This window comes from Aricia agestis, chromosome Z (genome assembly GCF_905147365.1).
Source record: "Aricia agestis chromosome Z, ilAriAges1.1, whole genome shotgun sequence".
In the NCBI taxonomy this organism is placed as follows: domain Eukaryota; kingdom Metazoa; phylum Arthropoda; class Insecta; order Lepidoptera; family Lycaenidae; genus Aricia; species Aricia agestis.
The window spans coordinates 36,328,875-36,348,139 of NC_056428.1; the positions used below are offsets into that span (position 1 = coordinate 36,328,875).

Consider the following 19,265-nt stretch of genomic DNA (forward strand, 5'->3'; position numbering starts at 1 on the left):
TTCAGGTAAAAGATAAACGGATATGGAACTTAACATACCTACATATCTGAATATAATGAGGGTTGTTGAAATTCTATTTGCTACATAGAATTTCATTATATGGTGCCGCGATGTATTTTGGGTCTATAGTGTCAAATAGACATATATTATCGTCTTTGTTATCGTGAGTCGTGAGTCGTGACACATCACAGCTATATCGTGACATATGACAGCGGTTTGACACGATATAATATAGAACATACTACGCGATACACGACGGAGAGGCCGCCTGTTCAGTAAAGCCTGCGCAGGTATCAGTCGAAAGAATTGATTTTCGATTTTGCTCCGGCCGACTGCGCAGGCCTAATAAACTGCACAGGTCTATTCCCTTATTTCCCACATACGTTCTGGTCTACTTGCGCAGGTGGACCGTAGCGTGTGTGCCGTACACAAGGCTACATCGCGGCATCTGGTAGCAAATAGAATTTGAAATACTTATTATTTTAATTTTAAGTATTAAAATCCTTACTAATACTATAAATCCGAAAGTGTGTCCGTCTGTCTATTAGCATTGCCTCTTCACGCCAAAGAACCGACTTTGTTGAATTTTGATATGGACTTATGATACTTTTTATCCCAGAAAATGTACGGTTCCCGCGCGATAATCTAATTTCCGCGCAACGGAGTATCGACCGTTACCTTGTAAGCTGTAATCCACGCTGATGCTTGAATGTTTGCAATTTATAAGGATCGAATTTAAGTTTTGTTAGAGTAACTCAGGGGTTCCCAAACTTATTTTGTCTTTATTTTTTTTTATGAAATAAGGGGCAAACGAGCAAACGGATCACCTGATGGAAAGCAACTTCCGTCGCCCATGGACACTCGCAGCATCAGAAGAGCTGCAAGTGCGTTGCCGGCCTTTTAAGAGGGAATAGGGTAATAGGGGAGGGTAGGGTAGGGAAGGGAAGGGAAGGGAAGGGAATAGTTGAGGGTAGGGAAGGGAATAGGGTAGGGGTTAGGGGATTGGGCCTCCGGCAAACTCACTCACTCGGCGAAACACAGCGCAAGCGCTGTTTCACGCCGGTTTTCTGTGAGAACGTGGTATTTATCCGGTCGAGCCGGCCCATTCGTGCCGAAGCATGGCTCTCCCACGTATAAAATGTGTTTTAGCGCCCCCATTATTTCAATTTAAAATGCATCCAGATGATATAAATCACCCCCAGGCCCCAAGCTACTACCCAAGTCTCTACACAACGCCCCCATTTATACGAGATAAAATTCTACTTCCGAATTTTGGCCCACATTTTGGCCACCCTTGCTTTAGACCTTCAGCGCCCACAAGGGAAAAGCTGGTCAGTAACTTGTTAGTATTAATATCTGTCATAGTAGTATTTATATTTTGGTGTTTTGTGATCACTATTTATGCCAGTTATATTGTTGTTTGGCACTAGCTAGACACAAAGTTGAGTAATCGCAATCAAGTTATTTTAAACTTAAATCATCGAAAACCTCAAAACTAAAATGCTAAAAATATATTACTATGTGGTATAATTCTAGGTAGGTACATGATTCATATAATATAGGGAGGTTTTTAAGCCTATTCGAACGGTACAGGGGACCGATCCTTACACCTCGAATTTTTCTCGCGATGTATTAGAATCAATCCCAACGACAAGATTCCCTATAGTAACATGTTTGTAATTGCAGAAAATTACAAATAAGTGAATAAAAATATAAATATTTTAAGCTTAATAATTATATAGGACAACACGAAATCTGACCTCTGAGCCCTTTGGTAAAATGACATTGCATGACCACATAGATTCCGGCTGCAACACTTAATGCGCTCTAGAGAAAATTATTTAACAATGCTTACAAAATCTTTTCGAAATTTAATTCTCTTTGGCGGGCCAATTGCGAACACTTAAAGCATCATTAAGTAGATATTACAAACATTTTGTGGCTATCAATATTTATTTTATTGAATAAAATTCGTTAAAATAACTTTTATTATTTTAATTTTCTAAAAGCTTAAGTTTAGTTGACGTACCAGAAGTTGATATTATGATATTTTTACAACGTGGTCTAGCACAAGTATCATCTTGTTACCTACAAGATGATACTTGTGCTAGAAAAAAATTATGAATTAAAAGATATGCATACTTAAGTGACGCGTTTTGCACAGTCAAAGGCAATTTTGATTTTTTTTGTGTCTTAACTAATAGGTTTTAGAATTATTACCAGTAAAACCAAACTTAACGCACAGAATACATAATTAGTACCTTACGGTACACGTCCAGTTTCTGAAAGGAGTTTATCTATTGTTGGTGTTGGTTTAATATATTCTGACGTTAAGCCAATAAAGAATATTAAATATTAACTGACATTTCCATTAAAACGAACGTTTTAGCAAATGGCTGATTAATGTAATTTATAATCCTGTGTTCGCTGATGGTCAGTCAGAGGTCGGCGGGGTACCGTCGACCGGTAATATTGTAGACAATAATATTGTAATATTGTAGCGAAGTTCAAAGTATCATCTCGAAGACTATAAAGGCGAGACCGCACTAGGTGGCACTACGCTGCAGCAGAGCGACACTTGGCGGCAGAATATATCTATTTTTTGTATGAATGAGCTAGGCCGATACCCACTGACCTTTATAATACACTGGACAGTTACATGGGAGAGCCATGCTTCGGCACGAATGGGCCGGCTCGACCGGAGAAATACCACGTTCTCGCAGAAAACCGGCGTGAAACAGCGCTTGCGCTGTGTTTTGCCGAGTGAGTGAGTTTACCGGAGGCCCAATCCCCTACCCTATTCCCTTCCCTATCCTCCCCTATTCCCTTCCCTTCCCTTCCTATCCCTCCCCGCCCCTATTACCCTATTCCCTCTTAAAAGGCCGGCAACGCACCTGCAGCTCTTCTGATGCTGCGAGTGTCTATGGGCGACGGAAGTTGCTTTCCATCAGGTGACGCGTTTGCTCGTTTGCCCCCTTATTTCATAAAAAAAGGCTATGCCGTACAAAATGACAGCAATTTTTGTACCGATTTGAAGCGCCGCGGTGAGCGTACTGTGAACTAATTACATAGAAAATGACAACCGCCATTTGCAAAATAGTAGTTCCAAGTTCATTCACTACTGCTTTCACATAGCAATCAGCGCCAATATGGCGATTTTCAAATAGGAACATTTTATTGATAGCGATCGCCTCTCCAGTGTATTATAGAGGTCAGTGCCGATACCGAACTACACGAAAGCGACAGGGGAGCTACGCGACACAAAACGTCCCTTCTGAATTGTCGCTATGGAGTGTCGTTCCACTGCATCGTAGTTAGTCATGCCAAGTGTGGTCTCACCTTATAGAAGACTTAACGAAATATCTTCAAATATATCTTGTTTTTGTTGTTTTTGTTCTGATGAATATGTTTTTTGGTTATTGTAATTTGTAACCTCAAATTTACTGCATTGGTGTTTAAAATTTGAATCTACAAGATTTTGACTGGAAGTTTCGATAGCACGATAGTTTTCCTGTTTGATTGTTAACTTTATTAAATATTATCTATATATATAAAAGAAAGTCGTGTTTGTTACAACACTTATAACTCGAGAACGGCTGGACCGATTGCCATGGTTTTTGATTTGTTGGATTTGTTTCCGTCCCGAATAGCAGAATACATCTTAAAAACAATGAAAACTCGATATGTGTAATGAATACTTAATAATTTCAATAGATGCTGATGTGATGCTGATTTGTTTATTTCATGTCAAACATTTGTTGTCCAATCCTGTCAAATAGTGTAACAACTATTTATTTTTTTGGAGCTCATGGCCTGGTTGCTGAGACATTTAAGCCACAACTTTATTTTTTTCTGAAGACATCATGTGCGTGTTCAGAAATTTATTTTTTGTAAAATGTCTACAAAGTTCAGGTACTGTTATATTTGTTTGTTTTAGACATTAATTTTCGAAAATTATTTATTAATTATTTAATTTTTAATGCCCGAAAATAATACCTAAGATTTATTCTACAGTAAAAACATAAAATCATCGGAAAGGAACGGAATTTAGGGAATAAAAAATCAATTGGTAAAGGTTATAAGATTAAGGAAAAAAAATCTACAGGTTAACAAAAGTGTAATTTTCTTTTTATAGGTTGTCTATGATTTTTCTTGATAAGCTATTCATACGTAGTGGTTATATACTCTTTGAGCTATTGTCTATGTCTCGAAAGTTCAGGGCCTTTTTATTATATTTCGGATATTGAATTAATACTCGTAGTTTTATTTTTTTTCCCAATCTGCACAACATAGTTTTCAATCAATTTTTTCTGACATGAGTTCGAAGTACTTAATTATTATTTTTTATTCTTATTCTCATTCTGTATGTATGTTTTCATCATCATTCATCATAATAAAATACTTTTTTGTTTCTATCTATATAAATATATTATTTTGTATCATTGTTTTACGTTCATCAAAGCCTAAATTAGTTCAGCTAAAAAGTAACACAACATTCAATTGACTGTTAGGCGGTACAAAGTTCGCCGGGTCAGCTAGTTTCTTATAATTATTATAAAAATAATGTTATTAGTTATGCAAAATTGTATAAAATTCATGATATTCTTTGTTGTGCAACAATCGCCTAGAAATTTTCATATTTTGTTTATATTTTAGTCATATTAATAAGGTATATCAAGATTTGTACGGTCTGTTTAAACATATTAATAATATATATTTAGTAATATTTGGTTTAAGAATGGGCGGAGTCCTTACTCTATTCCTATCGGCTTAAGAGGGCGACTAACCCCAAAAATCAAACATCGTCCTTCTCTCTTCACACTCACGCCCGTCTTTCATATGCCAGGTGAAAAAGAACGACGCAAATTCATCGCCAAATTAGTTTTTTCTCGATAACTCGATAAATATACAACATTTTAAAAATCCGCTAGGTCGATCTCTCAATGATAGAATTTTATACAATGTATTAAAATAATAACTTAGTTCAATGCACGGTTATGGCAATAAATGAAAAATTCGTGAAAATTAGATGCATCTCTGTGATTTTTTTCTATCGACAAAATTTTAAGATAATATCGTGTTTTTGCTCAGATCGAATTTTCGGAAATATTTAATGTAGTATCTAATTTCAGAAAATAAAGCAATTCGGGGCTTATTTTCAAGTATAAAAATGAATTATAAAATCGACACTTTAGGGTTAGTCCTTAACACTCCCTACCCTCATTTGAATACAGTCCAACCAAAACTCTACATAATTTGATATGGAATACAAGAGTATTTGTGACAGATTCTGTTTTCTTTTTTTGAATGTAGGAGAGATATAACCAATATAATAAGTAGTACCACTCTAAAATATCATTGAAATCAATATACTTAATGTAATCTTATATTATATAAATATTTGAGCATATCGAGCAAACGAAACGTGCTCTATGCGCAGTCTCTATCTCTCTACCGTACCATAAAAGTTTTGTTTCTTGAATATTTGCCAATTTACCGTCCCCTAGCTTACCTGTGAAGCAAATAGGACTGTTCCTAATGAAGTAAATAGCCCAGTTTCTACATAGTTGCTGCTCTTAGAAAGAAGAATATTCTTCTGTCTATCAGATAATTTAATTTTACAGAAATTTTGGTAGTAAAGATTGTTCTGTGACCTAAGCTTTAGCTCCGATTTGAAATTGTAGAGTTAAACCAGTTAACTAATTTCTTACAAATACATTAACTTATTTGTAAGTGAAGTAAACTGTTTGAACAGCAGCATAACTTATTGTTTATTTCATAAACAATAAGTTATGCTGCTGTTCAGTGTCGAATTTTTTCGAATAGTGACTTCAACCAAAATGGTTGTCTACCCCTGGCATCGTTACTGGTGACGGCGCAAATGTCTCAACGTGTTACTGTAATAGTTTAGGAGCCACTGCATCATCGAAAAGCAAAAGACAGTGCGGTATTTCGTGAGTCCCCAGTTACTGAGTGAGCGCCGCGTAGTGTGGACGGACTGACTTTGGAAATTTACTCTATTTTGACAGGTAATTTTTTAGCTGATTTGCATGCTGTGCGATATTTGAAATTTCACAATTTAAATGTGTTCTTAATTTAAATGTTTTTGACAATATATAATTTGTGTTCTCAATTTAAAAATTTATTTACTTCATTGTTTTTTTTTCTTGCATACAAAATATGAGATAAGCCATCAAATATTCCCATGTATTTTGCTAGCAATTTAAAACATTTTTTTAAGTAATTATTTGTCTAAATTATGGCGATAAAGTATCAAAGAATGCTGCTATTTCCTTATGTTATTATTGTTGATAATTTATTATTAATTTTTATTTTTGATATTTTTAATTACTTTTGCTTGAATGCATAGAGTACCTAACTTCAAAATTCATTTCTTTTATTTAAACTTCAAAACCTGTCTATACAATAAATTGATTAGGTATCTAATACTGTATAAGTATTAAGAATTGATAGACTGTCATTTTATAGCCTATTGCCTATATTGATATTAACTAAGGCTGGATTATAAATATAAAATAATAATATGCATAATTGTATAGAATTATATCTCCCAAGCGGTCGAATTCGACCGCGATAACAATAGAATAACAATACATTTCCAAGAATCCGCGATCGAGGGGTGCCAGTGTAAATGAGTGGTTGTTACTAAAATTGCGTTCATTCGCTTAAAAGTATTACAAAACTTACAACTCCGACAATTCAAAGTAGGTAACCGGTAGATTTTTCAAGTTGATTTTCTTTGTATTTTTGTAGGTAACCGGTAAATTTTTCAAGTAGATTTTCTTTGTATTTTAAAACTGGGGTGTATATGTCGCAGCTGACTGGTTTAAATAGCCGTTCAATCAAACAGCTAGCCCTTTGACTGAACAACGCCATTCAATCACACGTCTAGCTTATATATTGAATATTTTAGTCGCTCAAAACGTTCAACACTACAGCTGATTCAAAAGCCGCCGTCTAATTGAAATAGTTCAGCGCGCACCGCTGCGGCGCTAGGTGCGTTTTATTTACAATATGGCTTCAACTAGCAGGTGTTTGTTGGTGTTTGTGGTTGTTTTTCGGAGAGAAAGTAGTTAATAAAAATTACAAGTGTTATTAAAGAGACAAAAATTGTGGAGGCACATACGAGTGAATTAAAATGTCAACAAATATTCGAGGAGAAATTACGGGATTATGAAATGGATGGACGCAGCCTCCCTCGAAAGGGGGGTTCGGGGGGCACAGCCCCCCGTCAAAACAAAAACAAACACAATCCAGAAAGTCCAAAAGTTGGTTAGGTTAGGTTAGAACTTAGACCACAACACAGAGGGAGCCGAGCGAGCGAAGCGAGCGTGCTGCGGCAGCAGCCGGTGACCGCCGCCAAATAAAAGGGGGGCTCGGGGGGCGCAGCCCCCCGCCAAAACAAAAACAAACCAGTTGGCTAAGCGTCGTCTAGCTGTAGTGTTGAACGTTGTAGTCAACAAGTCGGCTAAACGACGTATAGCCGTGTGATTGAATGGCGTTGTTCAGTCAAAGGGCTAGCTGTTTGATTGAACGGCTATTTAAACCAGTCGGCTGCGACATATATATACTTATATTTAACCTAAACAAATAGAGGGGTGTTATCACGACGTATGTGTAGGTAACTAGGTAGGTATGTGGTGTTGTTAAACAAAACTATTTTGTTTGTTCTAGTTTTATTTTGTTTTCTTGACGTTCAGTAAATGCTCGCAAGGGAGTTTTTCTATAGTATACATTCTTCGATACTTTTTTCCAACTCCAAAAAGGAAGAAGGTTCTATAATATTATACTTAGTATTACCTACTAGTAGTAGAATGCAACTACGACGTGTTATATTCCTTATCTATGTGTCATTTAATGATTTTTTCCAATACATTAAGTACGTAGGTATTGTATAATATTTTACGTCTTATTGAAATAAAAATGAATTAGTATTAGATAAAAAGTTTTTCCTACTAAAAATTCAATTAAAAACACGATTTTCTTCAATGAACTGTGGACCGTGGTATTTACGTATTTATCGTAATATCGACAGAGACCTACTATTATGTTCAGTTTTGACCCCAAAAACGTATGTTACGTAAAATACGTGCCGGACGAGTCGCCGGTAAGACCTTGACCGGAGAATCGGAACCGCAAATAATAACCGCCTCCTTTTTTGAAAGATGGTTAATAATTAACTTTGAAAATGTTTGTGAGAGGAATAAAATTTGAAGACGTGTTGAAGACCCATAAAATATGTTGAAAGGATCGCGTGATTCCTGTTTCTTCGCAACAGGATAAAAACCTACTTAGTTATAAGAAGCTTTTACGGTTTCAATACTTTTTCATAATTTCATTAAAATGTTTCATTCATGAATATATTGAACTATAAATATTACGGCTCGTTTCTCGTTTTGATTAAACACAACGTATCATTCAAATAATATGCAAATATTATACAAAACTTAAATTACTTAAAATCATTTTGACAATTATAGTGCTCATGTTTTTATGACCTATGTCCATTTATTGTCTAGATATTGTTTAAAAGTTTATGTTTTATTAGGAACATAGCATGTTTATTTTAACTTTTACCCAGATTATTAAAGGTGGCTTAATAGTTAATACCCTGGCTAATAAAGTTATAATATAGTGCTTAAACTAGATCACAATCATTAGTTAGCTTATTGCTACACTTCTATTAGCACCATCTGGTACCATCGCACAAAAAAGATTTCGTAAACAAAATGACAGATCGCTTTTTCTAAGATACGCAATCGCCCAAAATTATTATGTAACGAAAATTATATCGTTGCTTAAGATCGGAATGTTGTAATTTGTAAAGCTATAGTACAAAGGTATACCTACTCGTAGTCCCGACCGACGCGTGCAAGTCAATATTTTGCAAGAAGTTGTGAAAGACAAGACTCAGATGTGACAGGCTAAAATATTGGCACACCTGCCTTCCCGTCAGCTCTGAAATCCTCCTAACTTTGATTACTATAATAAGAAAATGGATCTCAGCAGTCTTCGTGTTAATATGAAAACTAGATAGATCGTTTCCGCAAGACGAAGTTACTCGCAACAGCGAAGAACAAACATACCTTTGCAGTTTACATATTTTATAATATTAGTATAATACATATTAAGGTATATATCCTCAAACTTACTATTTAACGTTTCCAAAAATTAAAATATTTAGGATATTTTCATTTTTGAATTTGAAATTTTAAGGACAAAAAAAATAGAGCGCAAGTCTGTCCAAATTATATTTAATTATATAATATAATATAATTATTAAATAAGTTAAACCCAAACAGATTAAAAGATTTTATTCTAGTGACAAATATTGTTATCTAATCTCTCCGTCACTCTTAATATGAATTTGACGAATATTTCAAGACTAAAATTATTAGCCATATTGGTTTAGCCGTACTCGAGTTTTAGCGGGACTAACAAAATTAAAAATTCATTAATATTTATATAGAATATAGATAATAACTAATAAGTTATATAACCTACGATTCGTACGAAGTTAAAATGTTGCACTTATTTTAAGCAGAATAATTTGTCTACTCTATAAACTCCATTTAACTTGTTAAGTTCTTAGTACTTACTAGGTTATACAATATTATGAAAGATAACCGTAAAAATGTTGCGATATTTTACTGCAACTATAATCACAATTTGTTTAGTTAAAAACTTAATCCGTTAGGTAATTATTGTAACGTTTCATCTAAGTTATAAAATATGAACAATCTTAATAGTAAACTAACTATAAAAATTATCTGCTTTTTTTTTATTTACTATAAAATTAATATTTAAAGGTATAGAGGCGTAGCAAAAGAAAATTTTACACATTTTAAAGTGTAATTTGGATTAAATTTAATGTGACCTTCACGGTCTCTACAGTTAAGTTTGTTATTAAAAAACAATATTATTATGCCTTATTTAGTTCCTTCCCTTGTATAATAATACAGCCTTGGCATACCTACATGTTGGAGGTACAACAAAAAAGGTAAGGTAAGGTGTAACAAAAAAGTAATAATACTTTAGGGTTTTAGGGTGTGTATGTGTCCCGTATAATATAGAATTCACAGTAAAGGTAATAGCGCAAGAGTTACTATTGATTGCCATGTTTCTATGGACTATGAGAATGCAACAAGGTCATAATTAATTTGATTCAACAATAAATAACTCATTACTTATGGAAGTTAAAATTATTATTATCTTTGTAAATAATACTAATTCATCTCAGCAAATCTGACTTAGACATTCGTTAAAAGAACCTTATAAAATAAAATCCCGTGTCATCTTTCCAGAAATGTCTCGAAGGACCACCAAGCGACATCTGACGGAGGCGGACGAGTATAAATGCCCGCTGTCAGCTGAAACGGCGGCGATTGCTGAAGAGGAACTGAGGGAGACGGAGAATGCCAGATCCCAGGCGTTAGAAGCGCTGAGGATCTGGCTGGAGCAGAGCCCCAAGTTCATGGCTGTGAGAATGGGTAAGTTCATTCATTTTATGGATTTTCTTCATACGTTTTACCGTCTGCCTGATGGCATATCTCATTTTAATCGTTTCACAATTTAGTGATTCGAGTCGGCTTCGGTATTTTCAGTGCGACGCTAATAAATGCTGATTACGATGAACACCAATGATAATGAGCGTGGCAAGTTTTCGATTGAAGATAGTACGGGAATTGTGAAAAACCCTGCAGCAGGCGTAGGATGGCAAGACAACTGTGTCGATTCGTGGCATCGTGGCATTGAAAGTCCAAACGGGTGGACCGATTTCGAAGTATTCGTTTGAAAGCGGACATGATCGACAGTGTCCTTAGCAGTATTTAAATTTTCACCATTTACCAGCCCGCTCACTGCTGGAAAATGTAGAGTTGATTAAAAATGTAGAGATGCAGTTTTTTATCGGCGGGTTTTTTTTATAAATTTCGTAATAAAAGTACCGTAAATTTATAATTTTCTTTGCCGGTTTTTCTACGCCTGTAGGCTACAATTGGTCACGGTCAGCGCGGAAGATGTGTTATCATAATTGCTATATTCGTAACAGTCGAGAAAATAATAAAAACGCAATTATTTAGAATTCAAGAATCAAATGCATCGTTTTGACGAAGAAATGTTTTTGCCACCTTAAAAAAAACCTTAGTTGATTTCGATGATTGATATAATTTAAATACATAACATCAATCATATTATATTTTATTATGGTCCAAAAGCCAGCGACAGCCAGACTTTCGTGATTTTATAAAACAGTTTATGACCCCTATATAGGTTAAAGAACGACCTGCAACTATGGAGTTCCGGCCGTAGTTACTTTAGGAGAAATCCAGTTCTGAAGTTCCACCTATCCTCCATATAAGCTCTATTTTTAAAGCTCTTTTTTATCTTATTTTCTTTGAGGTAACTGCAGTCTGCAGGAGTCTCGTCTTTCACTGCCGGACATTTTGGTAGTTGCTTCCAGTGGGAATTAGCAACTGTACTTTGAGGTGGTCTGCCAGTGGCCAGACCACCTCAAGAGCTTTAAGAAAGAGCTTTAAGTCTGGCAGTGGGAATCAATTAACTAATATAAAAAATGATTAAAATCTTGGCTGTCCCTGGCTTTTACTCTATTAGATCTATTACAAAAAATCCCATAACTAGATCAATAAAAATTAAAATAATCTTGCTATATATTATTATTATGTAAATATGCTAAATTATATTTTTCCTTCGTCGTTGAACGAAAAATACCCACCTCGTTTCTTTTGCTCATACTTTTCTAGTAGTGGAAAAAACTAGCGGTTTCCTAGTTTATAAACCCATTGAAAAAACACCTTGTATTTTTATAAACCCAAATTTCAGACTCAAACTTTTTGCTCCGGTTCCTGCGCACCAAGAAGTTCAGTGTCCCAATGGCCCAAGAGGCAATAGAGCGGTACATGCTGCTTAGACAGTCTTGGGGCATTGCCTTCAATCAGCTCGACTACAAACTACCTGTTATCATGGAGATCCTTGATTTAGGGTAAGTATCGTCAATATTTCTTGAGTCAAATGGTTAAAATATGTTGGTTTCTGAAGTATGATTAATGTAATGGACAATTTTCAAATAAGTAGGTACTTATAGATTTTCGTCGACAAAAAATCCTTAGGTATGCCAATGACCAAATATTGCTTAAAGGTGGAGTTTTAAACTGGAAAAACGAACCTCCTACTCTCATATTATGTTTTATCTTCAAGACATATCTTCAAGACATTTACCTACAGCATGCCATCAGCCATGTTCCTGTAGTTCCTGATCATACTAAGGGACTTTTGTGGTTGGTCAATTGTCATATTTGTTGATATTGGAGTTTGGAGAATTTAAATAGAGAAATCAATGCTCGTTAAAAATGAAGAAAAAGCGCATAGTTTAAAGCAACTTTACCAATTTTTCCTTTACTTATTTTTGAAAATTGTCTGTTTTATTCTTATGTTGCAGGTATATTTTTGTGAGTCCCTTCAGAGACGCGAAGGGCCGTCGCGTTGTGATATACAGGCCTGGTAGATATAACTTTATTCTATCAGCAACCACGGTATTTAGTGTATTTATGTTTATCCCATTTGTATATTATATATTCGCTGTATATGTATCATCCATTATGCTTATGAATTGTGATTAACTTTAGCTTTGTTGAAATAGGTTACATCATAATATTTATTTATTTAGAAGTCAGATTTATTTTATTTTGTCACAAGGTAAGTATGTCAGTATTTATATGTAAGTATTTATAGCACAGAAACTCATTTTTAAGCTTTGTTATAAGTAATAACTAGCTATTTGACCGAGCTTTGCTCGGTATTCAATAAAACACGAATAAAATGACATTTTCTAAAAATGATTCCTAGCTAGATCGATTTATCGCCCCCTGATACCCCCTATATACTAAATTTCATGAAAATCGTTGGAGCTGATTCCGAGATTCCAATTATATATACTTAATTACTTATAGCTATTTAATTTTAATTTATATAACTAGCTATTTGACCGAGCTTTGCTCGGTATTCGATAAAACACGAATAAAATTACATTTTCTAAAAATGATTCCTAGCTAGATCGATTTATAGCCCCCGAAACCCCCTATTATAGGTACTAAATTTCATGACAATGGTTGGAGCCGATTCCGAGATTCCAATTATATATATACAAGAATTGCTCGTTTAAAGATATAAGATAAGATAATATAGCTCTAGCTAGGAAGCGCTCGCATCATTCGGTGTACCTGTAAAAATTACCTAAGTACCTATACTAGTTTTTGACTTTTTGTAGCGAATTGTTTTTGCAGTAACGCACCGATGATACGGCTATTTTATTATTACTTAAAATACACAACAAAAAACTTTTTTCGGCAATTATTATTATGATTGAAACAAAGCTTTGATGAAATCAGTCATATTTCATACAAACACAGGTCTTCATGCGAAGTTTTGTGGTTTGAACGATAGATTATTACTTATTAGTGTAAATTACAAAAGTAATTACATTAATCCATAAAGGCTTACATTAAAATGCTCAAGCAAAATTCAATTAGAATGCTTGGCTTAAGCAAAGAATACCTCATTCAACTTCACAAACCAGTATGATGATTTCTGAAGCATTACATATTAGCATTAGATACCTCTTTAAACGTGACAACTCTACATTTAAGGTGTGTTCGACCCGTACAAATACACGAACCAAGATATGTGTCGGGTGATGGCGATCGTGTATGAGACCCTTATGGAGGACGAGGAAGTCCAGGTGCGGGGATTGGTGCATTATGCTGACGGTTCAGGAGTCAGCTTCCCGCATATGACACTCTTCACGCCGAAGGAAGCTGTGAGGATTGTGAAGAATGGAGAGGTGGGTTTCGTAACCGACGAATGGTAAATACGATGGAAACTTAGTCAAAAAAGAGCCATAGCGGTCTAAAGTATTTTATAGAGTTTTTAAATGATTTTACTACTTACACTATTCGTATTATAAATGACGGCTAACAAACGTAATCGTAAATAGGTACGATTAATGAAGAAACGGCGTTTTAATGTTAATAATGCACATTAAAAATACCCTCCATTATTCTAGTTCCAAGGTTTTATTATTACGCAACGTATTGTATTCACGGCCAAAAATACGAATCTTTTATTCATAATATTAAAAATGTAACGTGCGTTGTGCTGAAATCGTGATTCATTAAAGATTTGTTTGATATAAGCCAGTAGACGTAACGTTTAGAAATTGCAGTAAGTAGCCATACTTTTAAATTACGTACTTATATATATTATTCGTACTTTGAATTTCAAAAGGTTTATAGAAGAAATGGACTATGACAACTTATTACTGATTTCCATTGGTATTGTAGCTATGTTGGTATCACTGGATTCCGATGCTGTATCAGCACTGTATCACTCAGCCCTGGATTTATGTACATGGCATGGCGTTACTATAGAATCCGGGGCCCTTGGCAAATTGATGGGGTCCTATCAGTAAAAATCGTCCCATTAAACGTTAATTATAAAACAGTGTATAAAAATTTCTGACGGCCTTTTTTGGGTCGGGAGCCCGTGGCATTTTGCCAGCCCTGGCTGTCAGTGGCGTAACTATAGTTACGCCACTGATAGGCAGTATAGGCCATGGCCTATGGGCGACAGCGTCCAAGGATGGCGGCAGAGTTCGTACTTAGGGGCGGCGAAATTACAATGGCCTATGCTCATAAAAAATATAAATTCGGCCCTGGTATCACTGTAAACAGTGTAGGTATAACCTGTATTTATCTACAATAATCCACTGCAGTAGCTTGCCCTCTCTTCAATACTCTACAGACTATATAGCTATCATCTCTCAATAATTTCTTATTTCAGCGCACCATCCCCCTAAGACACAAGGAAATCTACGGCGTGCACGTGCATCCAACGATCAAGTTTGCCCTCGATTTCGGCATGGGTCTAATATCGGAGAAGATCCGGAAGCGAGTCAAACTATACACAGCCGTGGACGACGTGGAGATAGATAAGAGCGTGCTCCCACAGGAATACGGTGGCAAAATGCCCATGAAGGAGATGATTGGTGAGCTCCCTTTACACTGTCCATTGTTATGTCTAGGGCTAGGCCCAATCGACAGTTTGTAATAACATAAACATAGAATAATCTTCTCTATCTCTATCGTTATTCATGTTTATGAAAGAAGATTATTTTGATAAGCGATTGGCAATAGTATACAGACCTGTGTAATTTGGCGGTGAATTTGCAAGGATAAGACCTATAATAATCAAGTTTATAATGAGCTTTAATACTTTTCGAGAGAGAAAAGTATTAAAGCTCATTATAAACATTTTCTGATTGATTAACAAAGCTTCATCATTAAAAAATTTCATCGATTACAGAACTCTGGAAAGAGGAGATGGAAGCGAAACGCGACACTCTCCTCATGAACGACAAGATGGCCGTCCGTTTAGAGTTGTATAGCGAAGCGGCGCGAGAGGGCGCTATATCCGCGTTACGTGCAGGCGCGAATACGTGCGCGGGCGCAGACGCCGTTGGCGACGCCATGAGAGGACTCACGGGCAACTTCAGAAAACTAGAAGTAGATTAAGTGGTAATTACACCAACGCCTGTTGTTAAAGCTACGCGTCTACTGTATTGGAATCAGGACTCACATTTGCCATTTTGTAATTAATATACTCTGCGTACGGACGTGCAATGCCGTATTTACAAAATGGCAAATATGCTATTTTTGACGACGCACTGCACGCTTCACAACGACGATGTGTGCAACGGATGCTGACTTACCGTACAGTCTGACTCCGATCCAGTGGACACGCATATTAAACATCACCTTTAAGGTGAAACCGCACAAGCGATACGACACTTCGCGACCATAAAGTTAATATAATGCTAAGTACTCACATACCGTTTTGCTCGATAGTATTACTCCGAATCGAAGGAAATGACATAATAATTTGACATATATAAAAAACTCGAAGCGAGCCTTCGAGCTGTCAGTCTTGCGGTCCACACGGTGGTAATTGCTCGATTTGGAGTAAAACTATCGAGCAAAACCGTATGTCAGTACTTAGCATTATACCTTTAACTTTATGGTCGCGACACTTCACTTCCGATTTCCATAGAACTGACGTTTGTGAACCGGCCGTTCCCAATATTTGATCTATCTCTGGTTTTGCCCTACTGGAGATAGGAATAGCTCACATTAGACATAAGAGACATATATTTTATGTCAATTCAATGTTAGCTGCGATCGGTTGTATGTCAAACCAGGGATAGATTGAATATTGGGAACGGCTGTTAATGAATGAAAATGCATTATATTTGTCGGTCAATAGTCGTTGGTAAAGTTAAAGCGTGAAGTTTAGTGTTAATGTTCCGACTAATTGTTTAGGTAATTAGGTATACTCGAGAGAAACGCTGCAAGTTATTAGACTATGAAATTAAGTGTAAGTACCTGAATAATTAAGTACTTAAAAGATTCACTGTTACTATAAGTCAGAGGTCTACCAGAATCCAATGGCAAATTCTGACCGCAAGTTTTCCAAAAAATATTGGATATTATATCATTGGATATTTTTTTTATATTTGCATGTTGCACACAGAGAATAAGCCGCTAAAGGAAAGAAAAGGATCAAAATGTTTTATTCCAATTATCCCAGTATTGCTAGAGTCAATTAATTTTCTCAGTTTTTGCCATCAGATTTCTTTCTATAGAAACTTCATCATTAAATGTTCATTAAATGTCCCGGTGAACTTCGTGTCACTTAAAAACCGTCCTCGGACTTCAAGGATATTTTTAAGACTAAAATTAGCAGAATCGGTTCAGCTGTTATCGAGTTATAGCGTTACTAACACAATTGGAAATCCATTTTTATATATATAGAATATAGATGTATGTGATGTAATGTAAGGTACATCATATTATTAATATTATAATCAGGTTAATTAATCACTTTTAGTATAAGGCATACATTTACATTAAAGTCTGAATATATAGTGTATTATTAAAGTAAGACCTAGGTTAAATGTTATTTAGTGATAGTTAAAAGTGTAAATCAGGGGTATTGTTTTAGGGGAATAAAAAAGAAAAAATTTCTATGTATTTCATTTATTAAAAACCTCATAAGCTACCGAAGTGGTAGTTTTGCAAATCAAGAAAAGGAAACAGGGCACTTTATAATTTGGCACTTATTAGTCTAAATCCAACTTGCTTTTGCTTAGAATACTTTTTGGCATCTTTTTAGCTAATAGGCAAAGTGACCTATCTCCATTCCTGCGATTTGCTTTAGAAATTACAGTCCACGCTCTTACAAAACTTACAAATACCCAACATTGGCTCTAATAAATAGCGTTTGACACATTTAGTTTCAAAGCTGTCTAACGGTTTAGGAACGTCTAAAATTAATCCGAAAATAGCTAACATAAACTGAAATCTATGAACCGTTTTTACATTTCTAAGAAACTAGGCACTTTAGAACTTTACAATTTAAAAAATGACGGGAAATATTTTCAGGATTATTTTACACAAAGCGCAAATAATCACACTTTATTATAGTTTGAGCGTTTTAAGATGATATGGGTGACACTTCTCATATTCCTTGCTACGGGTTTTTTTAACAAGAAAACAAAAAAATCAAAATGTAATAAATTATATTATTCCATCTACATAAACAAAATATGTTTCCTATAATTGTAAATGAATAAAAATGAAAAGTTGCTAAATGCTAACGTATTAATATAAAATTATAAATTTTAACTGTGAAAACAGGAGTAAAAATTATTGTTAGGAAAATATTTGAAAAATGTCAGATGCATGAAACGGAACTTATGCCAATAGAGATTGACACTGTTGAATCATAATCAAATCGATAAAAAATGGCGGCCATTTTAAATCGCCGGCGTCACTCTGAAACGTCAGTACGAAAACGATAATTTCGATTGCAATTCCTTTACGAAGTGATTCGATATTTTTAAATTATAGATAATTTTTTTGGTAACTTCCCTACAATTGTCAATAATTATGTGTCACCCATATCATCACAAAACGCACAAACTATAGTTAACGAACTAAGGCTGTTTACACATGGCAACTCCGTCAACGACAAAAAAGTGGCTTGCAGATCTTCTGCCTCTGCGTTATGTTGAATCTCGCTCTATTCTTTATTGACGCTTTTCGCAGTTTGCCGCAAACGTCTGTGTGCAAACGGCCTAATAATAAAATTGAACACTTTTCGTATTACGACTAAATTATGAATGTGGCAGTCAAAGTACGGCTTAGCTCTATTTTTAAACTATGTTTGGCAGTTGAAATAGTCTCTGGCTTTAATGTCTAGTCGTATACATTAAATCATATACTATGATACGTCACAAAATTCAGACTACGCATTATGAAATGATTTCGAGTCTATTTCAAATTCCTCATAAAATGGTACCCGCAAGAGTCTTAAAGTTTATTAATAACCTCAGAATGCTTTGTGTGAAATATCCTTTAACTTAATTGTTTACTGTATTTAACTAAACGTTAAAAATTTCACAGTTTTATTTTCAAAAACATTTTAAATTTAAAAAACACATTCAAAACAGTTTTACTTCATTACAAATTCTTATAATAACAACATTTATATTTCTAGACAATTCCTTAGTTTTTAAGACATTAATGTGGCAAATTAATTTTTACACGACACCTAATTATTAAGCTTTCTAATTGAAAACGTTATTTTAGAAACATTTACGAAAGGAATCAAATATTTTCCTGTATATTTTTATTATTAACATGCTTAACGCTTATCATTAAAATATTCTATTAGGACCTGAATGGTATTATTGTCAAAATAAAAAAAAAATCTACTACTGATAAGTTAAATTATACCACAAAATATTAAAAGGGGCAAGTAGATTAATGCTCCTTTTGAATTAATCATAAAGACTGTTTATAATTTTGCAGTTTTTTTTTGCAGAAATAATTAAAGATTATTTCTGCAAATAAGAAAAAATCAAATATTATTTAAATTTACTCAACATTTATAAACTGCATGTAATTTTCAAATATTAAAATTGTAAAGCTGAAAACAATTTGGCAATCACTTGTTTAACCTGTAACATACGTACAACTTCATAAAAATATATCTCTCGATCAGTAGGTACTAGTAAAAACATTGTGTTATATTCGAACAATCCCCAAAATTTAAATATTAAAACCAATATATTCTAAACATTTTTATGTTATACTAAATTCGTACCTACA

General features: G+C 34.7%; 1 protein-coding gene and 1 long non-coding RNA gene across 2 annotated transcripts; one reads left to right on the plus strand and one right to left on the minus strand.

Annotated features, from left to right (window-relative positions):
* Window positions 1-5,919: 5,919 nt before the first annotated feature.
* LOC121739199 (alpha-tocopherol transfer protein-like) lies at window positions 5,920-15,936 on the plus strand. The gene is made up of 7 exons (XM_042131548.1): window positions 5,920-6,029; window positions 10,326-10,511; window positions 11,863-12,022; window positions 12,479-12,540; window positions 13,686-13,879; window positions 14,878-15,082; window positions 15,400-15,936. The coding sequence occupies exons 2-7, from the start codon at window positions 10,328-10,330 to the stop codon at window positions 15,606-15,608; spliced, it is 1,014 nt and encodes a 337-aa protein (XP_041987482.1). The 5' UTR covers window positions 5,920-6,029; window positions 10,326-10,327; the 3' UTR covers window positions 15,609-15,936.
* A 1,177-nt stretch (window positions 15,937-17,113) lies between these two features.
* Window positions 17,114-18,809, minus strand: LOC121738799. Its single transcript, XR_006037335.1, has 2 exons — window positions 18,262-18,809; window positions 17,114-17,565 (listed from the first exon to the last, which is right to left on the minus strand). It is a non-coding gene; the product is annotated as an uncharacterized LOC121738799 (long non-coding RNA).
* Between the last annotated feature and the right edge of the window lie 456 nt (window positions 18,810-19,265).